Here is a 25,721-nt window from a genome sequence, read left to right on the forward strand (position 1 = left end):
CTCAAATCCACTAAGAATAAAATGGCTACTGAAATAAGACCATCTATATAAAAAAAAAAAAAACTTTCTTTTCATCAATTAATAAAAACGATTTTTTCAGAAATGACATAGTGACTGCTTGTTAAGATACAGTCGACAGATCAATTTTTTAAAAAATATGTCGTTTAAAGCAAAAACAATATTGCGTACTTAATTTCCATGCCGAAAATAGTAATATATCCAAAAATTACGAAAAGTCATCGAGTAGAAAGTTATTTCTAGTTAAAAGTAATTTTTACTGAAAATTAGGTAAAATTGCATTTTTCTTAGCCGTTATAAAGTACCTATTTACTATGCCTCCCCACGGGACAGAGTTAGACACCAGGGTCGTTTTTTAACGTGGAGAAAAGGTACAAAAATAAAAATTGTCTCAGTCGTGAAGGATTTCTCCTCCACCGAAAGAGAACAAGGAATGGAAGTGCAGCATCTGAAGAACAGATACTACACTTTGATCTTGACCAAAAGGCCAAGATAAAGTAAGCAGTAGAAGGTTGAACGCAGGGGACATAACTCCAAAAAGAATATTTTAGATTACTTATGCCATGGCTGTAATATTTGTTATCTATAGCAATAGACATTTTTTTTTTATTTTAACCAAAAACGCAATAGCATTTGTTCTACTTGACAAATTTTCAAAATTTTGGGATATATTACTATTTTCGCCTTTCCAATTAAGTATGCAATATTGTTTTTGCTTAAAACGATATATTTAAAAAAAATCCGATTTTTTTATTATAGCTTAACAAGTGCTGACATATGTTAGGATATGAAATCTTTAACGATAGACATCTAGAACAGGGGTTCATGATCCTGGATGGAGGTGTTGTAACAAGATTTTTTTTTTTTTCTGGGAGTTGTAAAGCCATTAAGATAATCAGCTAATAAAAACTGTTTAAAGTACGGAACAGTTAACACTTTAAAACTTGTAAACCAAAAAAAAAAAAAAAAAAAAAAAAAAAACACACACAATTTATATAAAACGCATTAAAATGAAATTCTCTACCACTTTTGAGTGTATTGAACAGTTCATTTAAATGCAATTCAGATAATGGGGGTCTCACATCAGTGAAGGGGAGGTCAATATGTGAAAAAGTAGTCAATAGGTAGGTCCTGAAACAGTACATATTCTCTCCTGATAACCCAACATTATTTGTATAGCAGAATGGACTATCCCACAAAGAAAAAAAAAACAAAACGATAAACTTTATTATATACAAGTCTACAACACATATTCTCTCTTGATTATCAGACATTATTTGGATATGGGAATGGAGTACCCTACAAATTAAAACGGCCAATAAACTTGATTATATACATGTCTACAAGGTAAACTGGTTTTTTTTTTCTAAACAACAATATCTTTTGTTAATCGCTTGCTTCATTGTGAGTTTCTGCTACTGTTCTGGTAACAAATATTATTCCATAAAACACATTAAAATTAAATTCTCTACCAAACACGTCTAGTTTTAATGCGTGGAAACAATTTTAAAGATCTTTTTATCATAATACACTTGTGGAGGACAATCTATAGATTTTAGCTTTACTGGTGTTTTAAAATTAATAAATATTTATTATTTTATCATTAATTACCAAGGAAGGAATCTTGCTTTAAAGAAAATAAATTAAAAAAAGACAATATATAAATTTTAACTTTACTGGTATTTTAAAATCAATAAATATTTATTATTTTATTATTATTACAAGCAATGGAAGCTTTCACTTCAAACAAAACAAAATAAAATTTAAAAAAAAGACAAAAGAATCGTTCTGGCATCAGAAAATAGGCACAAATTTTTCTGATTCCAATCCCTACTCCGATACCCCCAAATTTGTTGATTTTTTTTTTATTCCCGATTCCGATCAATCATCCCAACACTAACAGATAGCACTACTTTTTGTTTGTTTACGACTCCTGCAATGTTAACTATTCTGTACTTTTACTGTTCAAAAATATTAAAAATCCTTTCAAGACATTAAATCTGGACAAGTCAGGTAGAGAATTTCATTCTAACGCGTTTTCTATAAATTATGTGCTGTTGATTTTTGTAGGAGAAGGAGGGTTATGAGTTCTCGAGTGTTAACTATTCTGTACTTATACCAAAAGCAAGAATCACTGATTCTTACCCAAGCAGTGATGAATTTAAACAAGAAATCGGCAAAGAGATTGTTTCAAATGAAAATACATGATTGAGTTATTTCCCTTTATCACTGTCATTTCCATGAAGCTAAAAATCACAATCCTCCCATATTAAAAATAAAAAATATAGAAAAATCTTTATAATGTACATACCGTCATGGAACGAAAATGTCATATTCCAAAAATCACATGAATTGATCAAATAGGTTTTTTTTTTTAAAACTAAGAAAATCAAATTTTATTTATTAAAATCACTATTATATAATGGCTGGGATCCTAAAAAATGATTTTCTATATTAAAAAAAAAGTACTTAGTCAATATTTGTGATTTTTGGAATATAATCTTTTCCATCTATGACAGGTACATACATCATAGAAATTTTTCTCTACATTTTTTTTTATAATATAGATGGAATTCTGGGCAACCACCGAAATTTATACAAGGAAGGATATGTCTTTGTGCTAGTTGGGACCAATGGTTTACGACTTGTGCGATAAATAATTAGGATACAGAGAGCCGCTTTTGCTCACAAGGTTGATAGTTTTTTTTTTTTGTTTGTTTTTTTAAACAAGAAAAATCATTATAAAATATTCACGTTTTTAAGTCGTTGTGTTTAAGATTGCCAAGTTGGGCTTCATTTTTGTGCAAGGCAAGATAATAAATATATTGACATTAAAATAGGAAGAGTCATTATTAGAAAAAATTAGGAACCGAAGATCTGAGAAACTATAGATTAGTTTTCTATTATACAATAAACCAAACGTCCAATATCCAAACAGCAAACATTATTTATTTTGGCAATAACAGCATGAAAATTTTAGGAAAATAAAATAAAAAGCACACACACACAAAAACAAAACTAACAAATAACTGTTATCACCCCATCCCTTAAAATTACTATCTTCTTGTAAAATTTGAAAGTGTGGAAACTGATTTATTTTCTCTGAATTTGTTATTGTCACTTTTACTTAGTCAAACACAAAAAAAAAAAAAAAAAAAAAAAAAAAAAAAAATTGATTTTTTTGGGGAAGTAATAGTTAATTTCAGATTTGAAAAATAAAATTGCCATTATCAGACTTGCAACCACCTCCAGACTCGGACCTTTTTTTTTCTTCAAATATCTTAAGTCTGAAATTATATACCACCTATTTAATAGTAAACCATATTTTTTAACAACTTTTTGTTTTCAAAATTGGTGCGTTAACTCCCTTGAGAAAATATATGCGTTTTTAAAATGATGACTTCAATTTTTAATTCATATTCGAAAACAAATAAAAGTGAAAAAAATAATCTCGAAGAAAAAGAAAACAGGGTTTGAATTTGAAGAAAGTTAATCCAAGGTAATTAATAATTCAAAGAAAGAATAAAAAACGCAAAATTTAAAAAAAAAAAAAAAAAAGAAATGGAACATAAATATTAAAAAAAACCATGAATCCAAACAAAATCAAAACTATTAAGAGAAAGAGAGGGGATAAAAATAAGAGTGAGGTTAAAGAACAGAATTAAAGAGAGAGGTGGTGAAAGGAAGTGGAGAAGAGGGAGGGAGAAGAGAAGGAGGGAGAGGAAGGAGGAAAATGAGAGAGAGAGAGGAAGAAAAAAGTAAGAAAAAAGGAATGAGGTAAAATGAACAGAATTAGAGAGAGGAGTGGTGAAAGGAGGTGGAGAAGAGAGGGAGAGAGAGGAGAAGGGAAAGAAGGAAAAGAAGAGAGAGAGAGAGAAGAAAGAAAGGAAGAAAAAAGGAATGGGGTAAAATAGACAGAATCAGAGAGAACTGAAGAAGAATGAGGTAAGAAAAGAGAGAGAATACAAATTATAAGAGAGAAAAAGAGGATGACAAAAAACGTGAGAGAGCGTTGAAATTTGAAGAAAATAAATCAACAAATCCAAGAAAATAATTCAAAGAAAGCATTTAAAAAACACACACACAAAGTTTAAAAAGAAATGAAAAATAAATATAAAAATAAACAATGAACCAGAACAAAATCAAACAAAACTATTAGAGAAAGAAGAAGAGGGGGTAGATAAAAAGAAGAAGAGGGGGTAGATAAAAAGAAGAAGAGGGGGTAGATAAAAAGAAGAAGGGGAGGATAAAAAGAAGAAGGGGAGGATAAAAAGAAGAAGGGGATAAAAGACAGAATTAAAGACAGGTGGAAAAGAGGGAGGAAGGTAAAGAAGAGAGGGGAGGAAGAGGAGGAAAAGAAGAGAGGAAGGAAGAAGAATAAGAATGGGATAAAAAACACAGTGAAATGAAGAAGAATGAGGTAAGAAAGGAGAGAGGGAGAACACAAGTTAGAAGAGAGAAAAAGAGGATGATAAAACGCATGAGAGAGAAAGTAAAAAGGAAAGAAAGAAAAAAAGTAACTATTCAAGGATGCTTCATTATAGGCAATTTTATTAATTGCTCATATACTATATATATATATATATATATATATATATATATATATATATATGCATGCATACAATTGCACACACAATCACACTATAAATATAGTTGCACACTATTTGCTATATTTATAACAGTATATACTGCTCACTATATCGCTAATAAAATATATTTAGAGTGAAGTTTGAATATACAGGTTCAATGTAAGGCAAGCAACTGCCAATCACCATGCACTGGTGACTTTTCAAACTTTGATCAATATATTCTTAAAAGCAATATGTATAATTGGTTCTTATTTAGAATTCAACCTAAATAAAAAAAAAACAAAAACAAAACAGAAAATCATCAAAAATCTTTACGATGTATGTAGCCCTCGTGGAACGAAGAAGTCATATTCCAAAAATCATATAAATTGATCAAATAGTTTTATATTTTTAACTAAAAAAAATCAAACTTCATGAGTAGGCAAAAAGGGAGTGTTTTGGGTCACCATCCTGAAAAACAAACAAACAGATAAGTCCACAATAATTAAAACTTGCGACATCAGTTCTGTAATGCTACTGATTTCACATTAATCACTTTCAATCGTTTAAAAATGATTTTATTTATAAGAATAAAAATACCTGATCCATTTATATGGCTTTTGGAATATGACATTTTACCATTCTGTGACAGGTATGTACATAATAAAGTTTTTTCTGTAGTTTTGTATTTTTAAATTAGGTTGGATTCTGAATAAGAACCAAATAATTTTATATAGTATATGATAATATTGCTAACCATTTTTCCGGAGAAAAAATGCTAACACGAATTCCAAGAAAATGCAGAAAGTTTGTCAGTTGTGAGATTTTTGTCCAGTTTTGTTGAATTGTCTTTCGAAAGGGAAGGTTTATTTGAGTGTCAGACCAAGCTCTTCTGTCTCCAACTGCTCTTGCTCCTCATCGTGTTCATCACTATCACTTGGGACTGGAGTTGTGGCACGAGATGAGGCAGGTGAAGGCGGCTCAGATGGGGGTCGTGGATACAAAAGCTTCTTGCCCTGTTTTTTGGGAAAAAAAGATTTTAAAGTGAATTTTTAGTGGGGAAAAAATGAATGGGGAAAATACGTGAACTTGTATGGAAGATTTTTATTATTATTTTGGTGCTTGTGCAGTTTAAAAAATGAAAAAGCAACAAGGGCATTAAAAAAACGGAGATATTGAAAAAAAATTATACCGTAGGTACCCGTCATTGAATAAAGTTTACATAAAAAGAAAAAAAAAAGGTCGCTTAGTTTGATCAAGTAGTTTTTTTTTTTTTTTTTTTTTTTTACAGAGGAACATCATATTTTAATAAGATCAATCGTATCACCACCATCTTGGCTATTCCCAGGAGGAGGGGGGCGCCAGGGGAGATTACTCCATCACCGCTTAAGTTTGTCAAAATTTGACGAGATTATTTTGAAACATGGGCAGAAAAAATTTTTTTCACTTATTTTACAGAGTTTCTCTTTATTATGTCTCTTAGTTTAGTCCCTTAAACAGTTATCTCCCTTGGCCGGACATTTTTCTTACAGAGTTTCCCCTGACTCGACACCGGCAGGTTGACTGGTGTTTTGTCCGCTATTTGCCTTTCTAGCCGCATGGCTCGGTTTTTTAAATCCCATTATCCTTTGCTGTTTTAAGCCATCTCCGATAGGAAACACTATATTATCCCTTTCTTAAAGACACTTTTTAATACCTTAAAGTTATTTTTTATATTATTTCATTTTAACCACAAACTTTGTTTATTTTCTTTATCCATGTGTTCGGCCTACTTATTCCTAGCTGTGTTGTTCAATTCCTTACGCATACGACTTACCATTCAGCTCTTTTATAACTTTTCGTTCCTGGACTTTTTCTCTTTGTATTCTGAACAATGATTTTTTTTTGTGTTTCTTTCAGTTTTTTACCGTATCTACCTTCAATAAACCTGTTTATGGGATTTCCTGTCTTCAGAGTTTTGATTGCTAGTATGCGTTTAATGCTAACTGTTTAAGGATCGTATGTTTCTAAACAAACGCATCCTGAAGACGGTATACTCTTTTTTAATCCCTTTTTCATTTTGTTCTTTGGTAATCACTTTTTCCTTTAAAGGCACCCCCCTCCTCCTCATTCACGAAATAAGCAAGATGGCCACGGCATGATGGATCTCATTAAAATTTGATTTTCCTCTGTAAAACAAAAAAGTTATTCAATCAAATTAAGCGATATTTTTATACGAGAACTTCATTCCATAACGGGTACGTACAATATAGTTTTTATTTTAAATATCTTTGTTTTTTAATGTTTTTGCTGTACAAGCACCATTATTTTTTATTTATCATTTTTACGATTTATTATTATTTATTTTTTTATCTAGGAGTTTTATAATTTACTAGCAGGGGTACCGAGCATTGCCCGGGCCATATAAGACAAAGAGAAAAAAAAACGTAGTTGTGTTTGAATACATAATTATATATATATAAAAAAGTGTGTACATTTTCAGTGTCGTAAATTCACTTTTCAACAAATATTCATAAAATAATTAAAAAAGATTTAATATCAAGTATTTATTTACTGTGTATGGACTTATTGATACAACAGTTTCTTGCCCTGTTTTTTTTTGGGGGGGGGGTGAGAAAAATATTTTAAGTGAATTTTTATTGTATGTCACATTTTTTTTTTATTTATTACTATTATTTTATTATTGTTTTTATTCATCACTTATAATCTTTTATTTTTTGATTTAATATATATATATATACTAGCATTTCAGCCTGGCGTTGCCCGGGTGTTTGGAGGTGTATGCTGAGCAAAAAAAAAAAAAAGAGTAAATTTTTTTTTTAATTTGACCCCTATTATGACCCCTTAAAATTTATAGTTTCGGGCTCAAATCACTTTGTTAAGTTAGATCCAGGTTCAAGGAACCTATATCTAAAATTTCAAGTGTCTAGACCCAAAATTGTCGGAGGAGTTTGGTAGAGTTCTTAAAGGTCAAATCGTTGAAATTTGACCCCTTAACAGCCAAATTTCTGGCTTACACCCGTCACATCGATTTTCCCAAATCTCAGTACCCGGTATTTCAAATTTCGAGTCTATAGACTAAAAATTGACAGAGTTATTGCGTAGGGAAATGTACACAGACAGACAGACAGACAGACAGACAGACAGACAGACACGTTCACTTTTATAGATATATAGATATATATTGAAAGATCTGGCAACCCTGGACACGAATATGAGAGTGAGCTCCCTTTGATGGAGCCTCATTTCCGAATATCATTATAATAATATATGATCATTATTGTAATGATGTGAAAAAGAAACTTGTAATTTTGATTTGCAGCGGTTTTTCACTGACGAAAGAAGTTAGTGAAATGTTGTGCAAAAAAAAAAAAAAGGAACATTTGAAAGAAACAAATTATTACATTACTAAGATTCCTGAATTTTCCTGGGCAACGCCGGTAATTTGTAAAAATAACAAACGAATCCAGTTATCCTTTAAAACAGAGAACATAACAGACCAAAACCATCCCTAAGAGATCTAACATTTGGGGCGGTAAATGTTTCGTTTAGGTCCACCTCCACAATTTTCTTTAAAATGACGACATTTGTGGGTTTTCGACTATGCTGAATACGAAAATCGCATTGAAATGTTTCAGAGATAAGTAGTTATCAAGATAGAAAAAAATGCATTATGCACGGTAATTTTGGCGGCCATTTTGTTTTTTTTTCCTTCGTGTAAAATTCTGATTGCTTAGGGCGCGCGCGCATGCGCGTAAAAAAATGGCCGCCAAAATTACCGTGCATAATGCATTTTTTTCTAGCTTGATAACTACTTATCTCTGCAACATTTCAATGCGATTTTCGTATTCAGCATACTCGAAAACCTGAAAATGTCGTCATTTTAAAGAAAATTGTGGAGGTGGACCTAAACGAAACATTTACCTTTGGGGCCATTTACTGGCGATCAGATGTCTGGTCAATTGGCAGCTGCTAACAGGTCACTCGCATTGTTCAGGAAAAAAATGTCATTCTGAAAGGTGATCCAAAACCATCAAATTTATTTCAGCTAAGTTTTATCCCGAGTTCAGAGCAAATTTGGATAATAACTTTGTGAGTATACAATAAAAAGTCAAGCTTAAGTAAAAAGGTGTTGGACTGAAGGAGTAAATTAAAGACTGTCTTTTATAATGTGATTTTATTATTTTTATTGAACTATGTATTTTGGTGTAGCCTCGTTTCTGAATATCATAATAATATATGATCATTGTTGTAATTGTGTAAGAAAGGAACTCTTAGTAATTTCAATGTGCAGGGGGCTTTCGCAGAAGTAATAAGTCAGTGAAACGTTATTATAAAACAAGAGAACATTAGAAAAAAACAGGGCAAAATAAGAGATGCTGGACTGAAGAAGTAAATTAAAAATGGTTTCTTACAATGTGATTTATTATTTGTATTGAACTATGTAGCATAATATTATTTTCTGAGTATTATTATTATTATTATTTATTAATAGGGCTATGACAAGAGAATATTCGTATCATTGTTTTGACTCAAGTATATATCCGACACAGTTAATCAATCAAGAACCACATCACTCTATCTAAAAACATAAGATATTAACTGATATATACTTGAGAGTCAAAATAATGAAAAGAATATTCTCATGTCATAGATTTAGTAATAAGTTTGTATGTATTAGTACTTATTAATTTATTTCATTTGCGTGAGTTCTATATTGAAAATACGATGGACACTATTTTCATAGAAATTTTAATAAACTCATATTTACTGTGTGTTATTAGTTTTTCTGTTCAAAAAACAAATTATTTTGCACTATCCAGAAAAATATCAGCAATATTGCGATAAACTATTAAATGAGAAGCACATCAGCTTAAGATCAAAAACTATTTAACATACGTGATCTCAAATCATTTTTTAAAAATACAGCAGCAATAAGGACCTGTGGAAATTCCACAGAATGAGAAATGTATTTAAAATCCACATTTGTTGATTAAATACATTTCTCATTCTGTGGAAATTCCACAGGTCCTGATAGTTTTTATTATTGCTGCTGCATTTAAAAAAAATTATTTGAGATCAGGTATGTTAAATAGTTTTTGATCTAAAGCTGATGTGCTTCTCATTTAATAGTTTATCGCAATTACTATATATAAACCAAGATAAAATATTGCTACACATTCACTTAAAGGCATTTAATAAGTTCCAATTTTTAATTTAGCATTCTTTTTTAAAGATAATTAATTATTAACATTAAAAACACATAAAAAATGTCGGCACCTGTACAGTTTAATCAAGACATTAAAAAATAAAAATATTGAAAAAAGGTTATATTGTACAAATCCGTTTTGGACTGAAGATCTCCGAAAAAAAATTTAACTTAATTTGATCGAGTAGTTTTTTGTGTTTTTTACAGCAGAAAAACATGTTTTATTTTTTTTAAACACACCACGGAGAGATAACTCAATGTAAAGTGGCGACACTTCCTCCCCATTTTTAATACTAGCTTTTCTTCCTAAAAATCAAACGTTCTGCTCGGTATCATAAATTGTTTTTTCGCTGTAAAAAGCAAACTACTTGATGAAATTAAGTGAATTTTTTTTTTGAGAACTTCATTCCATAACGGATACATACAATATAACCTTTTTTTTCGATATTTTCATTTTTTAATGTCTTCATTAAACTGTACAAGTACTAAAACGTCTATTACTAATAGAAATTTTGTATGTGTTTGTCTGAAGTGAAACTTATACTATTAGTGACAATAAAAAGTACTGGAATTTTAATTTTTGGACACATACCGTGATGCTGTCTTCATCAAATATTTCTGGGTGAGTTTTATGAAGCGCCATTCGACGTGCTTTTACATAATACTGGGGAGAAAAAAAAAAAAAGCACAAATTTAGTTAAAGAATAAATTACAAACATCTTTACAATACAATCATATATAAATTTTTTCGTTTTAAGTGTTTTTTGGATTCTTACCAAATTTCATTCTTTTTAGAATTTATAAAAAATTATGCAGGTTTTAATTAAAAAAATCACTCAGATTTTAATAAGCAATCCATCAAAATAGTTTTCTATAATGAGTCCATCCAAATTTCAATAAACAATCTATCGAAACACATTTCAACAAGCAATACATACAGATTGGAACAATTCATTCAAACAGATAACAAATAAACAATCTACTGAAACACATTTCAATAAGCAATCTATCCAGATTTGAACAATTTATTTAACTAAATTTTAATAAACGATCCATCCAAGCAAATTACCATAAGCAGTCCACTTTGATTCATACAATTCATCCAAATGAAATTTAGTAAATAATCTCTCCATACACTAATAAGCAAGCAATCAATCCAAATTTTAATAAGTAATCTATTGAGAATTTGTTAAGTGCTGAGACATTATGTTGAACAAAGATGGCGGTGAAGAAGCAGTATAGTACGATCCTGAGTGTAATTGCTAGTAACAAAGATGGTGGCAAACTGATTGAATCCAAAATTTGATAATTTTTATAACTTTGGAAGCTTTTCATTGGTTGCTCACCATGACTTATGGTTATAAAAACGATCGTCGAAATCATTGATGTCATACCCCCATCAGGATTCAAAAACATTTAACAGAATTAATCATCCACCCAAACAAATTACAATGAACAATTCAAACAGACTAAAACAAACAATCAATCGAAACATGTTTCAACAATCTATATATATTTCTCTTAATTTGTCTGTCCGTCCGTTCCACATTTCCTCAGGCCAATCTAGCTGAATTTTTGTATGGACCGTTTTTATGATATGGTGTACTATTCTCCGTAAAAGCCAGTGGAAGTTGGCGATAGTGAAAACATCTTATTTGTGCTCTGAATACTATGTTATTTGGAATATTTAGTAAAGATTTACTTTCAGGAAAAGTATCCTCATGCCAGGTTGTCCTGACAAACCCCTGTACAGAGAGACATTAGACACTCGAGGATAATGTCTAGTAGGCATTCAAGTTCTCTCATACCAATATGGTGACGAATTTGTTTCTGCAAAAAAAAAAATAAATAAATAAAAAATAAAAAATAACACTTACAACGCCTAGATTTTTCCAATCAAGCAATTCACTTAGACGTTCCGTTCGGTTTCTTTGGATGATTCTTTGACGTCGTGACAAGCAGGTGAAGTCGTATAAGATCTAATAAAGAACATGAATAAAACAGTAAATAATGTATAATAAACTTTAAAGGAAAAGTCAGTTTAGTGATACAGAATAAAGAGTGGGAGGATATGGATAAAAAGAGTGGGAGGATATGGATAAAAAGAGTGGGAGGATATGGATAAAAAGAGTGGGAGGATATGGATAAAAAGAGTGGGAGGATATGGATAAAAAGAGTGGGAGGATATGGATATAAGTTAAAGAAAAAACTCACTTTGGTGTATTTAAGATTTAGTTTGAACCTTTTTCTCCAGTTTAATTAATTAAAAAAAAAAAAAAACTAGCAGTAGTCGATAATATAAATTAAAAAATGTTTGAGAAAACTTTAAAAAACGATTTCCTTTGCTTTTTTTTGGAGGTTAGGAATCAATGTGCACTTGTTGTCCAACCTACAGAGGGTGTTTATTCCGAAAGCCATTCTTAACATGGAGGTTGGGGGTGGTAATTCTGAAAGGCATTTTCTTATTTTCAACCTCCACATGACTTTCGGAATAAACACCCTTTGTAGGTTGGACAAACAGCGCACATTGAGTTTTTTTTTTTGAGAAATGAATCAGAGTTGCATTATCATAAAATGGAACTTTATGCAATATTATTAAAAAAAAAAAAAAAAAAAGAAACTGAAAACAATTTTTAAAAATAGTTATTTACTCCCCCCCCCCCCCTTGGGAGTAGTGAAACACTAATGTTTTAAATGTGGGGAAAACTAGTTCCCCCAAGAGAGGCACACCGGATTGGAAATATTGCTTCAATCTTCAGGGATTTTTTTAACTTTTTTTAAAAAGATTTTCTAGTGTTACATTTCTATTGTGTTACAGAATTCAAATTTAAAAAAAGTTCACTTGTAAAATTAAATTTTAAAAAAAAGTTCACTTGTAAAATTAAATTTAAAAAAAAAGTTCACTTGTAAAATTAAATTTAAAAAAAAAGTTCACTTGTAAAATTAAATTTAAAAAAAAAGTTCACTTGTAAAATTAAATTTAAAAAAAAAAGGTCACTTGTAAAATTAAATTTAAAAAAAAAGGTCACTTGTAAAATTAAATTTTAAAAAAAAGGTCACTTGTAAAATTAAATTTTAAAAAAAAGGTCACTTGTAAAATTAAATTTAAAAAAAAGGTCACTTGTAAAATTAAATTTAAAAAAAAAGGTCACTTGTAAAATTAAATTTAAAAAAAAAGGTCACTTGTAAAATTAAATTTAAAAAAAAAGGTCACTTGTAAAATTAAATTTAAAAAAAAAGGTCACTTGTAAAATTAAATTTAAAAAAAAAGGTCACTTGTAAAATTAAATTTAAAAAAAAAGGTCACTTGTAAAATTAAATTAAAAAAAAAAGGTCACTTGTAAAATTAAATTTAAAAAAAAGGTCACTTGTAAAATTAAATTTAAAAAAAAGGTCACTTGTAAAATTAAATTTAAAAAAAAGGTCACTTGTAAAATTAAATTTAAAAAAAAGGTCACTTGTAAAATTAAATTAAAAAAAAAGGTCACTTGTAAAATTAAATTAAAAAAAAAAGGTCACTTGTAAATTAAAAAAAAAGGTCACTTGTAAATTTAAAAAAAAGGTCACTTGTAAATTTAAAAAAAAGGTCACTTGTAAATTTAAAAAAAAGGTCACTTGTAAATTTAAAAAAAAGGTCACTTGTAAATTTAAAAAAAAGGTCACTTGTAAATTTAAAAAAAAGGTCACTTGTAAATTTAAAAAAAAAGGTCACTTGTAAATTTAAAAAAAAGGTCACTTGTATATTTAAAAAAAAGGTCACTTGTAAATTTAAAAAAAAGGTCACTTGTAAATTTAAAAAAAAGGTCACTTGTAAATTTAAAAAAAAGGTCACTTGTAAATTTAAAAAAAAGGTCACTTGTAAATTTAAAAAAAAGGTCACTTGTAAATTTAAAAAAAAGGTCACTTGTAAGTTTAAAAAAAAAGGTCACTTGTAAATTTAAAAAAAAAGGTCACTTGTAAATTTTAAAAAAAAAGGTTACTTGTAAATTTAAAAAAAATGGTTACTTGTAAATTTAAAAAAAAAGGTCACTTGTAAAATTAAATTTTAAAAAAAGGTCACTTGTAAAATTAAATTTTAAAAAAAGGTCACTTGTAAAATTAAATTTTAAAAAAAGGTCACTTGTAAAATTAAATTTTAAAAAAAGGTCACTTGTAAAATTAAATTTTAAAAAAAGGTCACTTGTAAAATTAAATTTTAAAAAAAGGTCACTTGTAAAATTAAATTTTAAAAAAAGGTCACTTGTAAAATTAAATTTTAAAAAAAGGTCACTTGTAAAATTAAATTTTAAAAAAAGGTCACTTGTAAAATTAAATTTTAAAAAAAGGTCACTTGTAAAATTAAATTTTAAAAAAAGGTCACTTGTAAAATTAAATTTTAAAAAAAGGTCACTTGTAAAATTAAATTTTAAAAAAAGGTCACTTGTAAAATTAAATTTTAAAAAAAGGTCACTTGTAAAATTAAATTTTAAAAAAAGGTCACTTGTAAAATTTTAAAAAAAGGTCACTTGTAAAATTAAAAAAAAAGGTCACTTGTAAATTTAAAAAAAAAGGTCACTTGTATATTTAAAAAAAAAGGTCACTTGTATATTTAAAAAAAAAGGTCACTTGTAAATTTAAAAAAAAAAGGTCACTTGTAAATTTAAAAAAAAAAGGTCACTTGTAAATTTAAAAAAAAAAGGTCACTTGTAAATTTAAAAAAAAAGGTTACTTGTAAATTTAAAAAAAAAGGTCACTTGTAAATTTAAAAAAAAAGGTTACTTGTAAATTTAAAAAAAAAAGGTCACTTGTAAATTTAAAAAAAAAGGTCACTTGTAAATTTAAAAAAAAAAGGTTACTTGTAAATTTAAAAAAAAAGGTCACTTGTAAATTTAAAAAAAAAAGGTTACTTGTAAATTTAAAAAAAAAAGTCACTTGTAAATTTAAAAAAAAAAAGGTCACTTGTAAATTTAAAAAAAAAAGGTCACTTGTAAATTTAAAAAAAAAAGGTCACTTGTAAATTTAAAAAAAAAAGGTCACTTGTAAATTTAAAAAAAAAGGTCACTTGTAAATTTAAAAAAAAAAAGGTTACTTGTAAATTTAAAAAAAAAGGTTACTTGTAAATTTAAAAAAAAAGGTCACTTGTAAATTTAAAAAAAAAGGTTACTTGTAAATTTAAAAAAAAAGGTCACTTGTAAATTTAAAAAAAAAGGTTACTTGTAAATTTAAAAAAAAAGGTTACTTGTAAATTTAAAAAAAAAGGTTACTTGTAAATTTAAAAAAAAAAGGTCACTTGTAAATTTAAAAAAAAAGGTTACTTGTAAATTTAAAAAAAAAGGTCACTTGTAAATTTAAAAAAAAAGGTCACTTGTAAATTTAAAAAAAAAAGGTTACTTGTAAATTTAAAAAAAAAAGGTCACTTGTAAATTTAAAAAAAAAAGGTCACTTGTAAATTTAAAAAAAAAAAGTCACTTGTAAATTTAAAAAAAAAAAGTCACTTGTAAATTTAAAAAAAAAGGTTACTTGTAAATTTAAAAAAAAAAGGTTACTTGTAAATTTAAAAAAAAAGGTCACTTGTAAATTTAAAAAAAAAGGTCACTTGTAAATTTAAAAAAAAAAGGTCACTTGTAAATTTAAAAAAAAAAGGTCACTTGTAAATTTAAAAAAAAAAGGTCACTTGTAAATTTAAAAAAAAAAGTCACTTGTAAATTTAAAAAAAAAGGTTACTTGTAAATTTAAAAAAAAAGGTCACTTGTAAATTTAAAAAAAAAGGTCACTTGTAAATTTAAAAAAAAAAAGGTTACTTGTAAATTTAAAAAAAAAAGGTCACTTGTAAATTTAAAAAAAAAGGTCACTTGTAAATTAAAAAAAAAAAAGTCACTTGTAAATTTAAAAAAAAAAAGTCACTTGTAAATTTAAAAAAAAAGGTTACTTGTAAATTTAAAAAAAAAAGGTTACTTGTAAATTTAAAAAAAAAAGGTCACTTGTAAATTTAAAAAAAAAGGTCACTTGTAAATTTAAAAAAAAAGGTCACTTGTAAATTTAAAAAAAAAAGGTTACTTGTAAATTTTAAAAAAAAAGGTCACTTGTAAATTTAAAAAAAAAAGGTCACTTGTAAATTTAAAAAAAAAAAGTCACTTGTAAATTTAAAAAAAAAGGTTACTTGTAAATTTAAAAAAAAAAGGTCACTTGTAAATTTAAAAAAAAAAGGTCACTTGTAAATTTAAAAAAAAAAGGTCACTTGTAAATTTAAAAAAAAAGGTTACTTGTAAATTTAAAAAAAAAAGGTCACTTGTAAATTTAAAAAAAAAAGGTCACTTGTAAATTTAAAAAAAAAAGGTTACTTGTAAATTTAAAAAAAAAAGGTCACTTGTAAATTTAAAAAAAAGGTTACTTGTAAATTTAAAAAAAAAGGTCACTTGTAAATTTAAAAAAAAAAGTCACTTGTAAATTAAAAAAAAAAAGGTTACTTGTAAATTTAAAAAAAAAAGGTTACTTGTAAATTTAAAAAAAAAAGGTCACTTGTAAATTTAAAAAAAAAGGTTACTTGTAAATTTAAAAAAAAAGGTCACTTGTAAATTTAAAAAAAAAGGTCACTTGTAAATTTAAAAAAAAAAGGTCACTTGTAAATTTAAAAAAAAAGGTTACTTGTAAATTTAAAAAAAAAAGGTCACTTGTAAATTTAAAAAAAAAGGTTACTTGTAAATTTAAAAAAAAAAGGTCACTTGTAAAATTAAAAAAAAAGGTTACTTGTAAATTTAAAAAAAAAAGGTTACTTGTAAATTTAAAAAAAAAAGGTCACTTGTAAATTTAAAAAAAAAGGTCACTTGTAAATTTAAAAAAAAAGGTTACTTGTAAATTTAAAAAAAAAGGTCACTTGTAAAATTAAATTTTAAAAAAAGGTCACTTGTAAAATTAAATTTAAAAAAAAAGGTCACTTGTAAAATTAAATTTAAAAAAAAGGTCATTTGTAAAATTAAATTTTAAAAAAAGGTCACTTGTAAAATTAAATTAAAAAAAAAGGTCACTTGTAAAATTAAATTAAAAAAAAGGTCTCTTGTAATTTAAAAAAAACAAACAACAAACAAAAAACTCTCGGCTGAAAGTTGTGACTGACTAAATTCGTTTTGTTTCTATTTCAATAATAAAGAAATAAACTTGTTTGTTTATTTATTTTATAAAGTTTTTTAAAAAATATTGGCCCACTCGGTTAAAAAAAAGTCTCAATGTTTAAGAATTTGCCAAAAATAATCGCGACTTTTTATTGTTTGTTTTGTTTTATTGTTTGTTTTTATTGTTTTTATTGTTTTATTGTTTGTTCTAATAACATTTTTTGCGCTGACAGGCTTAGTATATAAATATATTTTTTTACATTTTCATCTCAAACAAGGCACATTGCCACTTTGATGTAGGGGGCTACTATCAGGGACATAAGCTACAGGGGTACTGTGTAGGAAGTTGGGCAGCAAGATGTCGGTTCACGTTACACTTGAACTTCTGCATGTCAGTACAGTTGGGGAAGCAGGAACCTGGAAGGGTATTCCAAAGTCTAGTGGTTCTGGGGAAGAAACTACTGGAGTAGAAGGCTTTCTTACATCTAGGGATCTCTACTGTGAAGGGGTAGGATTTTGCAGCTTGTCAGGTTTGTCGGGGGTATTTACGTCGAGGGGGTACAATATTGCTTGTGTAAGAGGGAATAATTAATAAAAATCGGGAGTTTTCTTTATAGGTATGGACTTAAACAAGATATTTGCCAAAAATCTCTCAAAACTTCTGAGTGAATTCGTTTTATTGATTATTATAAGATTGTTTTACGATATTTTACGCTGATGGACCCAGTTGATTGCCTTTAATCAGCAGCAGTGGCAATTTACGTCATTTTTAGTCGTACACATTTAGTAAAACCCAAGAACTTCTTGGATATTTTATACAAATGTGTTAAAAAAATTAAAAGTGAAAAAAGATTATTAGTATAGATTATTTTGAAACTAGCAATATCTGTGGAAATTCTCCCACAATACTCTGAGGCTCACAAGTAGTTGGTCTTCAAATACGGAATTTTAAATTACTTTTTCCACTTTAGAGATGAAGTATGAAGTATCTTATTGAGATTTTACTACCATATAAATATGAAGGGTAACAATATATATGTGTGTGTGTGTATATATATATATATATACATATATATATGTGTGTGTGTGTGTGTGTATATATGTGTGTGTGTGTGTATATATGTGTGTGCGTGTGTGTGTGTGTGTATATATATATATATATATATATATATATATATATATAGTTACCCACATACAGTACTGTTTTGCTGTTTCACAGCTCATCAGTGTGGTTAGACTACCTCAAGCCAGGATTGAAACCCGACTGCCCATATGACAGTCTGAGCTTCTAACCATTGTGCTATTCGGCTGCTGCTATGCGGGCAGTAAATTAACAATGTTTTGACATTCTCCAAATACCTAAGCTCAATTTGTTTGCACAAAGAGCATCGCTTCATACTCTAATGGTAATTTATATATCACTTCCCAATATGCTCAACCACATACAGTACTGCTTCGCTGTTTCACAGCTAATCAGCGTGGCTAAACAAGCAACTACCTCAAGCCAGGATCGAAACCCGACCATCCATATGACAGTCGGAGCTTCTAACCGTTGCGCTAATCGGCTGCTATATATATATATATATATATATATATATATATATATATATATACACACACACATGGAAATATACACACAAATGGAAAAAAAACAGATTGCAAGAGAAACAAACAGGAATTATCCCTCTTGTCAATGAAACATTGACAAGAGGGATAATTCCTGTTTGTTTCTCTTGCAATCTGTTTTTTTTCCATTTGGCAGGCATTCTGTTCAAGTACAAAAAGAAATTTTCTATATGTTTTTGACTTTGATGCAACTATGCCAAATTTATTTTTACACTCCAACAGAATGTTTAAACATTGACCTGCCAAATGGAAAAAACTGTTCACAACAGAAACAAACAAGAATAATATTCAACAATCGTACTTATATATATATATATATATATATACTAGCATTCCAGCCCGGCACTGCCTGGGTGTTTGGAGGTGTATGATGAGCAAAAAAAAAAAAAGTGGTCAATTTTTTTAACTTTGATCCCTATTATGACCCCTTAACATTTATTGTTTTGGGCTCAAATCAAGTTATTAAGTTAGATCCATGTCCAAGGAACGTATATCTAAAATTTCAAGTGTTTAGACCCAAAATTGTCGGAGGAGTTTGGTAGAGTTCTCAAAGGTCAAATAGTTGAACTTTGACCCCTTAACAGCCAAATTTCTGGCCGAAAACCGATTACAAAGATTTTCCCAAATCTCAGTACCCTATATATCAAATTTCGAGTCTGTAGACTAAAAATTGACAGAGTTATTGTGTAGGGAAATGTACAGACAGAAAGACACACACACAGACACTTTCACTGTTATATATATATATATATATATATATATATATATATATACACACACACACATATATTTTATAATTAAAAATATATCCCGTTAAAAAAAAAGGGACATCGCGAAAACAAAAATAAAGGGAAGGTAATCTTGCTCTCCTTTTCAGCACTTAGGAAGCAAAAATTAAATAAAAAGTAGGCAACAGTTAAAAACTGCTTACATATTGCTAAAAAATAGCAACAGATGTCTGAATACCCTATATACCAAATTTCAAATCTGCAGATCAAAAATTTGTTGAGTATATAGGTTTAGATGGTTGATTGCTTTTGTTTTACGGCATATCAACCCTTTTCAGGTTATTTAATGCCAAATCCAAAGATTTTGAAGAACAATTTTTTAATAGAATATATTTGTTTTTTAAGTCAGATTCTATTTAACCCATAGTTGGGACCCTAACAGGTACTACCACTCTGGGTCAGAGTGGACCTGGGAGCAATGGCAATTAAAGGGTGGCTCCACACTCCCCAAAGCCCGCAAGCTGGGGCCTCACCACTGGATATAGTTTAAGGTTATATCCAGGACCATAGGTTTAGAAGTGTCCCCACACACATTCTAATCTATATATATAAAGCTGCGTGTGTGTGTGTGTGTGTGTGTGTCTGGTCACGAATAGGCTCCTATATGGTTGACTATTTCAAAAAACTGATTACATATAATGACAGAAGATGTATCGAGACATAGGAATGGGTATGTTTGATCTGGCAGAACAGCGGTTCATTAAAATTGTGGGGTCTGCGTTCGCATCTGGTCCACAAAGTATGGAAATAAAAAATTTAAAAAAACGTTTACAAGTGTTTTTGATATAGATGTACATAAGAATACTTTGATAAGTATGTTCCAACTTAAATAGGGATGGTATAATAAAATTGTGGGGTCTGCATTCGTGCCTGGCCTCCATAGAATGGAAATAGGCATAAACTTTAATAAAGACTTTTCATATCTATCTGCGTAAGTATACTTTGATAATTATGGTTCAGTTTGAAGAAATATGGTATAATAAAATTATGGGGTGTTCGTTCGCGCCTGACCTCCATAGAATGGAAATATGTCACAAAGTTTAACAAGGTTTTTTAATATAGATCCACAGAATATTGTGATAAGTGTTTCAGTGTGAACAGGTATGGTATAATAAATTATGGAGTTTACCCATTTTATTTTTACTTTCATCATATTTTGCTTTGGTTTTGATACCCCCAAATTTGAAGCTATCTCTTTACAACCCTTCCTTTTCATAACCTATCATATCATACTTTCATAAATCAGAGTCCATTTTCTGTAGGCTGTTTTTGAACCCAGTCAACGACGGGTACTTTAATATATATATATATATATATATATATATATATATATATATATATATATATACGTATGAAATTAATTGCTTACTTGTGTCAGTTGCAGCACGGATTCTTCGGGACTTTTAAAACGCCGATCAATGACGTAGATACCGTATGATTTTGGGTCCATAACATGTTCTTGCATAAAACATCCAAATCCCGAGAGATTTGTGCTTACGCTTGGAATTCCCATGACCGTGCACTCGGCTTAAACAGAAGAAATCAAAGTTTATTGGAAAGCAAACATTAACAAAACTGAACTACTTTGGATTGTGTCATCAAATTCAATTTAACACTCGTTTTTAAATGTCAGCGTCTATTAGACATTTTTTTAGAAATTGACTCCCAAACGAAACTGTTGCTAATATGTAAAAGCTGTACAACATGTTTCGCAATTGTGGATTGAAAATTCGCATTATTTGGATTATTCAAACTACTGTTCACACTACTGAACAATTCATCCAAAACAAATTTTAATAAAGAATCTATTGAAACATTTCAACAAGTAATCCATACAGATTTCAACAATCCATCCAAAACACATTTCAATAAAGAATCTATCGAAACATTTCAACAAGCAATTTATACAGATTTGAACAATTCATTCAAACAAATTTCAAGAATCAATCCATCGAAACAAATTTTAATAAAGGATCTATCGAAACATTTCAACAAGTAATCCATACAGCTTTGAACAATCCATCCAAACATATTTCAATAAGCAATCCATCGAAACAAATTTTAATAAAGAATCTATCAAAACATTTCAACAAGCAATTTATACACATTTGAACAATTTATTCAAAATATTTCAATAAGCAATCCATTTAAACACATTTCAATAAACAACCAATCAAAACATTTCAGCAAGTAATCCATACAGATTTAAACAATTTATTGAAAACAAATTTCAATAAGCAATCCATTTATTTCAAAACAAATTTCAATAAGCAATCCATTTATTTCAAAACAAATTTCAATAAGCAATCCATTTATTTCAAAACAAATTTCAATAAGCAATCCATTTATTTCAAAACAAATTTCAATAAGCAATCCATTTATTTCAAAACAAATTTCAATAAGCAATCCATTTATTTCAAAACAAATTTCAATAAGCAATCCATTTATTTCAAAACAAATTTCAATAAGCAATCCATTTATTTCAAAACAAATTTCAATAAGCAATCCATTTATTTCAAAACAAATTTCAATATATGATTCATTTATTTGGATGTTAAACAGTCGAGTATGACTGACCACATATAGAGGGAAAAAGGAAACTATCTGCTTTTATGAGACGAAGTAAAAATTATAGACACAGAAGAACAATGAAGAATAAGACGACTCAAAAAAGCAGCAGATATCATTTAGTATCCTGATCTGCTAAACAATTCAACACAATATTTTTTGACAGAAGATCAAGGTCATTAGGTTGCTTTTTCAATTGGACAAATTTGTTTTTGTTTGTTTAAATAACTTGAAAGTCTAAGAATCAAAATATTTATTGGAGTTTACTAACATTATTCATACTTATCTATTAACATAGCTTTCGTAAGTTCAAGTTGGATAAGAATCACACACACAATGTAAATGGTTGTTCTTATAAAAACAAAAACCACAAAAATTGTTGTTGACCAATTAAAAAAAATTGAGCTTAATTTCCAAAAAAAAAAAAAAAAAAAAAAAAAAAAAGTTTCAATTTTTTTTAAACCTAGGTTTTATTTTATTCATGAACCTCTTTGCATTAACTGCATGATTCATTGTTCAATAAAATTGACTGGAAAGCAAGAAATATCAGTGTAGAACCATACGATCCTGCTCAATAAACGCAGACTCCAAGACTATTTGCCATGATTTTCTTCTCTTCCATCTTTTCTTCTCATTTAGACTGTGTCACTCTGGCGATCACCAAAGTATAAAAAGGATAAAACATAAAACAACAGAAACTCACAAAAGAAAACATGACTCCGTACATGATGCATAGATGAGTCGTGCTCTGAGTGTGTGTAATAAAGAACGCGCAAAACTGATAGTTGTCTGTCGAGGAATTTTTGTTGGTCAGTTCATTGGTTCATTTTCTCATCTGCTAAAACTCTGCTTGATTTCCTCTAAGCCACTAACTGCTGTCAAGTGTCTCAAACTAAAAACTGTCCATAAACTAATTCTGACTCCTAAATTTATTGACTCAAAATCAGAAATCCTATGTCTGGTCTTTTTGTCCAGGAGTGATCATAACTATCTCTCTTGGACACATCCATCCCATTTCTGTTTGCCTTTGTGCTTCTTGGTGAATAATTTCTAACCACAATTCTAGGTCATTTACTTCTAAAATCTTATGTTTTGTTAATCACTTCCTAACACTCTGGGGAGAATGTTCATAGGATTTCATCAATATAAAATCGAGAATATCTAGAATTTTCCAAGGATAAAGATAAAGCCTCTTTCTCTTTGTTAAAAAAATAATCTTGCTTATGCAGTTATTCTCTCTTTTCTTCATCATTATCAGTTATTTTTAAGATTATTCCTCTGCTTCTTTGCACAAAAATAAATCTGCATATGCTTAATCTTTTGTTTCTTTATTATTATAATCAATTATTATTAAGAGTAAGATATGATAATGATATCCTTGGCCAATATATCATCATCACACTTCAAACACTAGAAGACATTAACAAAAAATTAACTTAAAAACTCCAAATAATGTTCAACAAATAAGCCACAAAAGCTAGTCGTAATGAAGAGTGAAAATCTTGAGGAAGTTGACAACCACATCGACCAAGGAAGATGATGAAAAGTGACACTGATATCATTCCCGAAATAAAATGGCAAATTGCGCTTAGATAGATATGTTAGATAATCAGAGTGAGGTGTACCTAAACACTGAGAATCCAGAATGAATTGGAAAAAGAAAACAATAAGAATGATTCGTCCTAGTTATTGAACTTGTATTGTCGTAAGCTGCTGCCATCAAATAAGTTAAGATAAGAGGCAGATCAATTGTCAAAGTCAACAACATCATAAAGAGTAGAATGAACATTAAATGGAAAGTGTTCACTGAATACATCATGCATGTAATGACATGAAATGTCAGAATGATTCGTCCTAGTTATTGAACTTGATTTGTCATAAGTTGATGCCATCTAACGAGAGGCGAAGCAATTGTCAAAAAGGTCACAACGACTTACGGTACTTGTACAGTTTAATCAAGACATTAAAAAATATCGAAAAAAGGTTATATTGTATGTATCTGTTTTGGACTGAAGATCTTTGAAAAAAAATTTCACTTAATTTGATGGAATAGTTTTTTTTTTTACAGCGGAAAAACACGTTTTTATGAGAGCGCATTGAAGTCAGCCATCTTTGAATTCTTTGAACATGCCACGGGGAAATACTAGCTTTTCTTCCTAAAAATTGAACCTTTTGCTAGGTATCATAACAAATTGTTTTTTTCGCTGTAAAAAAAAAAAAAAAAACTTGATGAAATTAAGTGAAACTTTTTTTCAGAGAACTTTGTTCCATAACGGATATGTACAATATAACCTTTTTTTCAATATTTTCATTTTTTAATATCTTGGTTAAATTGTACAAGTACCCAAATTACATAATATAGGCTGAAATTGAATTGGGAGAGATTTTGTTTTGCCGGCAGAGAGAGAATGAATTCCAGTGGTGCACCCGCTGTCAGCCAACACACAAGCCCAAGCCATCTTCTCCCACTTCACTGCTGCTAACATCAACATCCAAATAAAGCTAATTTATATTTTTATAAAGCATTCATTTCTCTGTAATCATTTTTACAACTAAATATTTGTAAAGGACGTGTGCGTGCGTGCGTGTTACTGGTGTTGTCGTACTCACCTGGCGTATATCCCCAAGGTTCGTAATAAGATGGAAACACACCAAGATGACAACCTCTCACAAAATCTTCATAGTCCAAACCAAATAATGGATTAGTCGAGTTTAAAAATTCTGGGTGAAAGATTACCTGAAAAAAAAAAAAAAAAAAAAAATATTGAAAAACATGTTATATAAAAGAACTAATAATGCCAATTTTTTTTTTTTTTTTTTTTTTTTTTTACATAACCACTTATCAAGGCCAGAGACCACTCGAGGATAAGGGTTAAGAATGTACAGTAGTCAATGGGACAATATAGTAATCGTTAGTAATGGAAATTCAGTAAATTTGTTAAGTGGGACGGCTCATCAAGAACTTGTTTACGTTGGACTTGAAGACAACCATATTGTAGTCAGCTAGAAAGCTGAAAAACAGAAGACAATTCCACAGGCATGCAGTTCTAAGAAAGAAGCTTTGTTCATGGAATTTACGTTTAGGTTTAGGCACAGATAAAGAGTGGGGGGGGAATTATTGATAGTGATAGGCAAAATTCTGTATAAAAATAAATTGTCATAAATTAAAAAAAAAATACTCATCATAAATACAAAAAAAAGTCTAAATCCATAAACAATTACTTTGTAGGCTTTCTACAGTAATAGTCTGTTATTTATTTTTGAGCATACATGGAAATTAAGGAAATTAATTATTGACAGTGGTTGTAGCTAGACGATTTTTTGTTGTTAATGCTTTACGGAAGGGTGGGAGACTATAGATTGAAGCTCAGTCGAGTCTTTGCCATGAAAATAACGATAGAGTAGAGTAAGATTAGCAATGTGTCTTTCGTGAGAAAGCGGCTGTTGGGAGGATTTATATTGAAAAACATATTTTATCCAATAGCATGTAGTTAAATATCGATTTGGGCGTCCAAGGATTTTGACAATATGGCAAAGATGTCATTTTAACATCAAGATTATAAGATAACATTCAAGAAAATCTTGCTCATATTTTGAGATTTGCTAGGATCCATTTTTATTTTTAAGATCGAAATTTATTTTTAATTGTATATTTGAATGCCTCTCTTTCAATTTTTGCTCATTTCAAATGCTAATGTTTTTGTGACATTTCATGTTTCATTTTTATTAATATATTTTGCTTTGAAATTTTTAAAATTTATTTTTTAAATTTATCTTCAAATTAGTATAAAATTAAATGTTTGCAGTAAAATAAATAAAAAAAATTTTATTTGCTAAAGAAACATATTTCTTGTGT

At 28.8% G+C, this 25,721-nt stretch overlaps 1 protein-coding gene and 1 pseudogene across 1 annotated transcript in view; both read right to left on the reverse strand.

Annotated features, from left to right (window-relative positions):
* Positions 1-289: 289 nt before the first annotated feature.
* LOC145260860 (U2 spliceosomal RNA) lies at positions 290-517 on the reverse strand (annotated as a pseudogene).
* A 4,030-nt stretch (positions 518-4,547) lies between these two features.
* The window catches only part of LOC145260643 (glycogen [starch] synthase-like), a 95,811-nt gene continuing 74,637 nt past the window's right edge, over positions 4,548-25,721 (reverse strand). Inside the window, exons 11-15 of the mRNA XM_080118969.1 lie at positions 24,476-24,602; positions 20,667-20,824; positions 11,673-11,774; positions 10,388-10,459; positions 4,548-5,602 (exon numbers count right to left, since the gene is read on the reverse strand). Coding sequence (XP_079975095.1) covers positions 5,453-5,602; positions 10,388-10,459; positions 11,673-11,774; positions 20,667-20,824; positions 24,476-24,602 — 609 coding nt within the window. The 3' untranslated portion in view covers positions 4,548-5,452. The remainder of the gene's footprint in view (positions 5,603-10,387; positions 10,460-11,672; positions 11,775-20,666; positions 20,825-24,475; positions 24,603-25,721) is intronic.

The sequence above is a fragment of the Euprymna scolopes genome, chromosome 36 (genome assembly GCF_053919585.1).
Source record: "Euprymna scolopes isolate OS-2025 chromosome 36, ASM5391958v1, whole genome shotgun sequence".
NCBI classification, from domain to species: Eukaryota; Metazoa; Mollusca; class Cephalopoda; order Sepiida; family Sepiolidae; genus Euprymna; species Euprymna scolopes.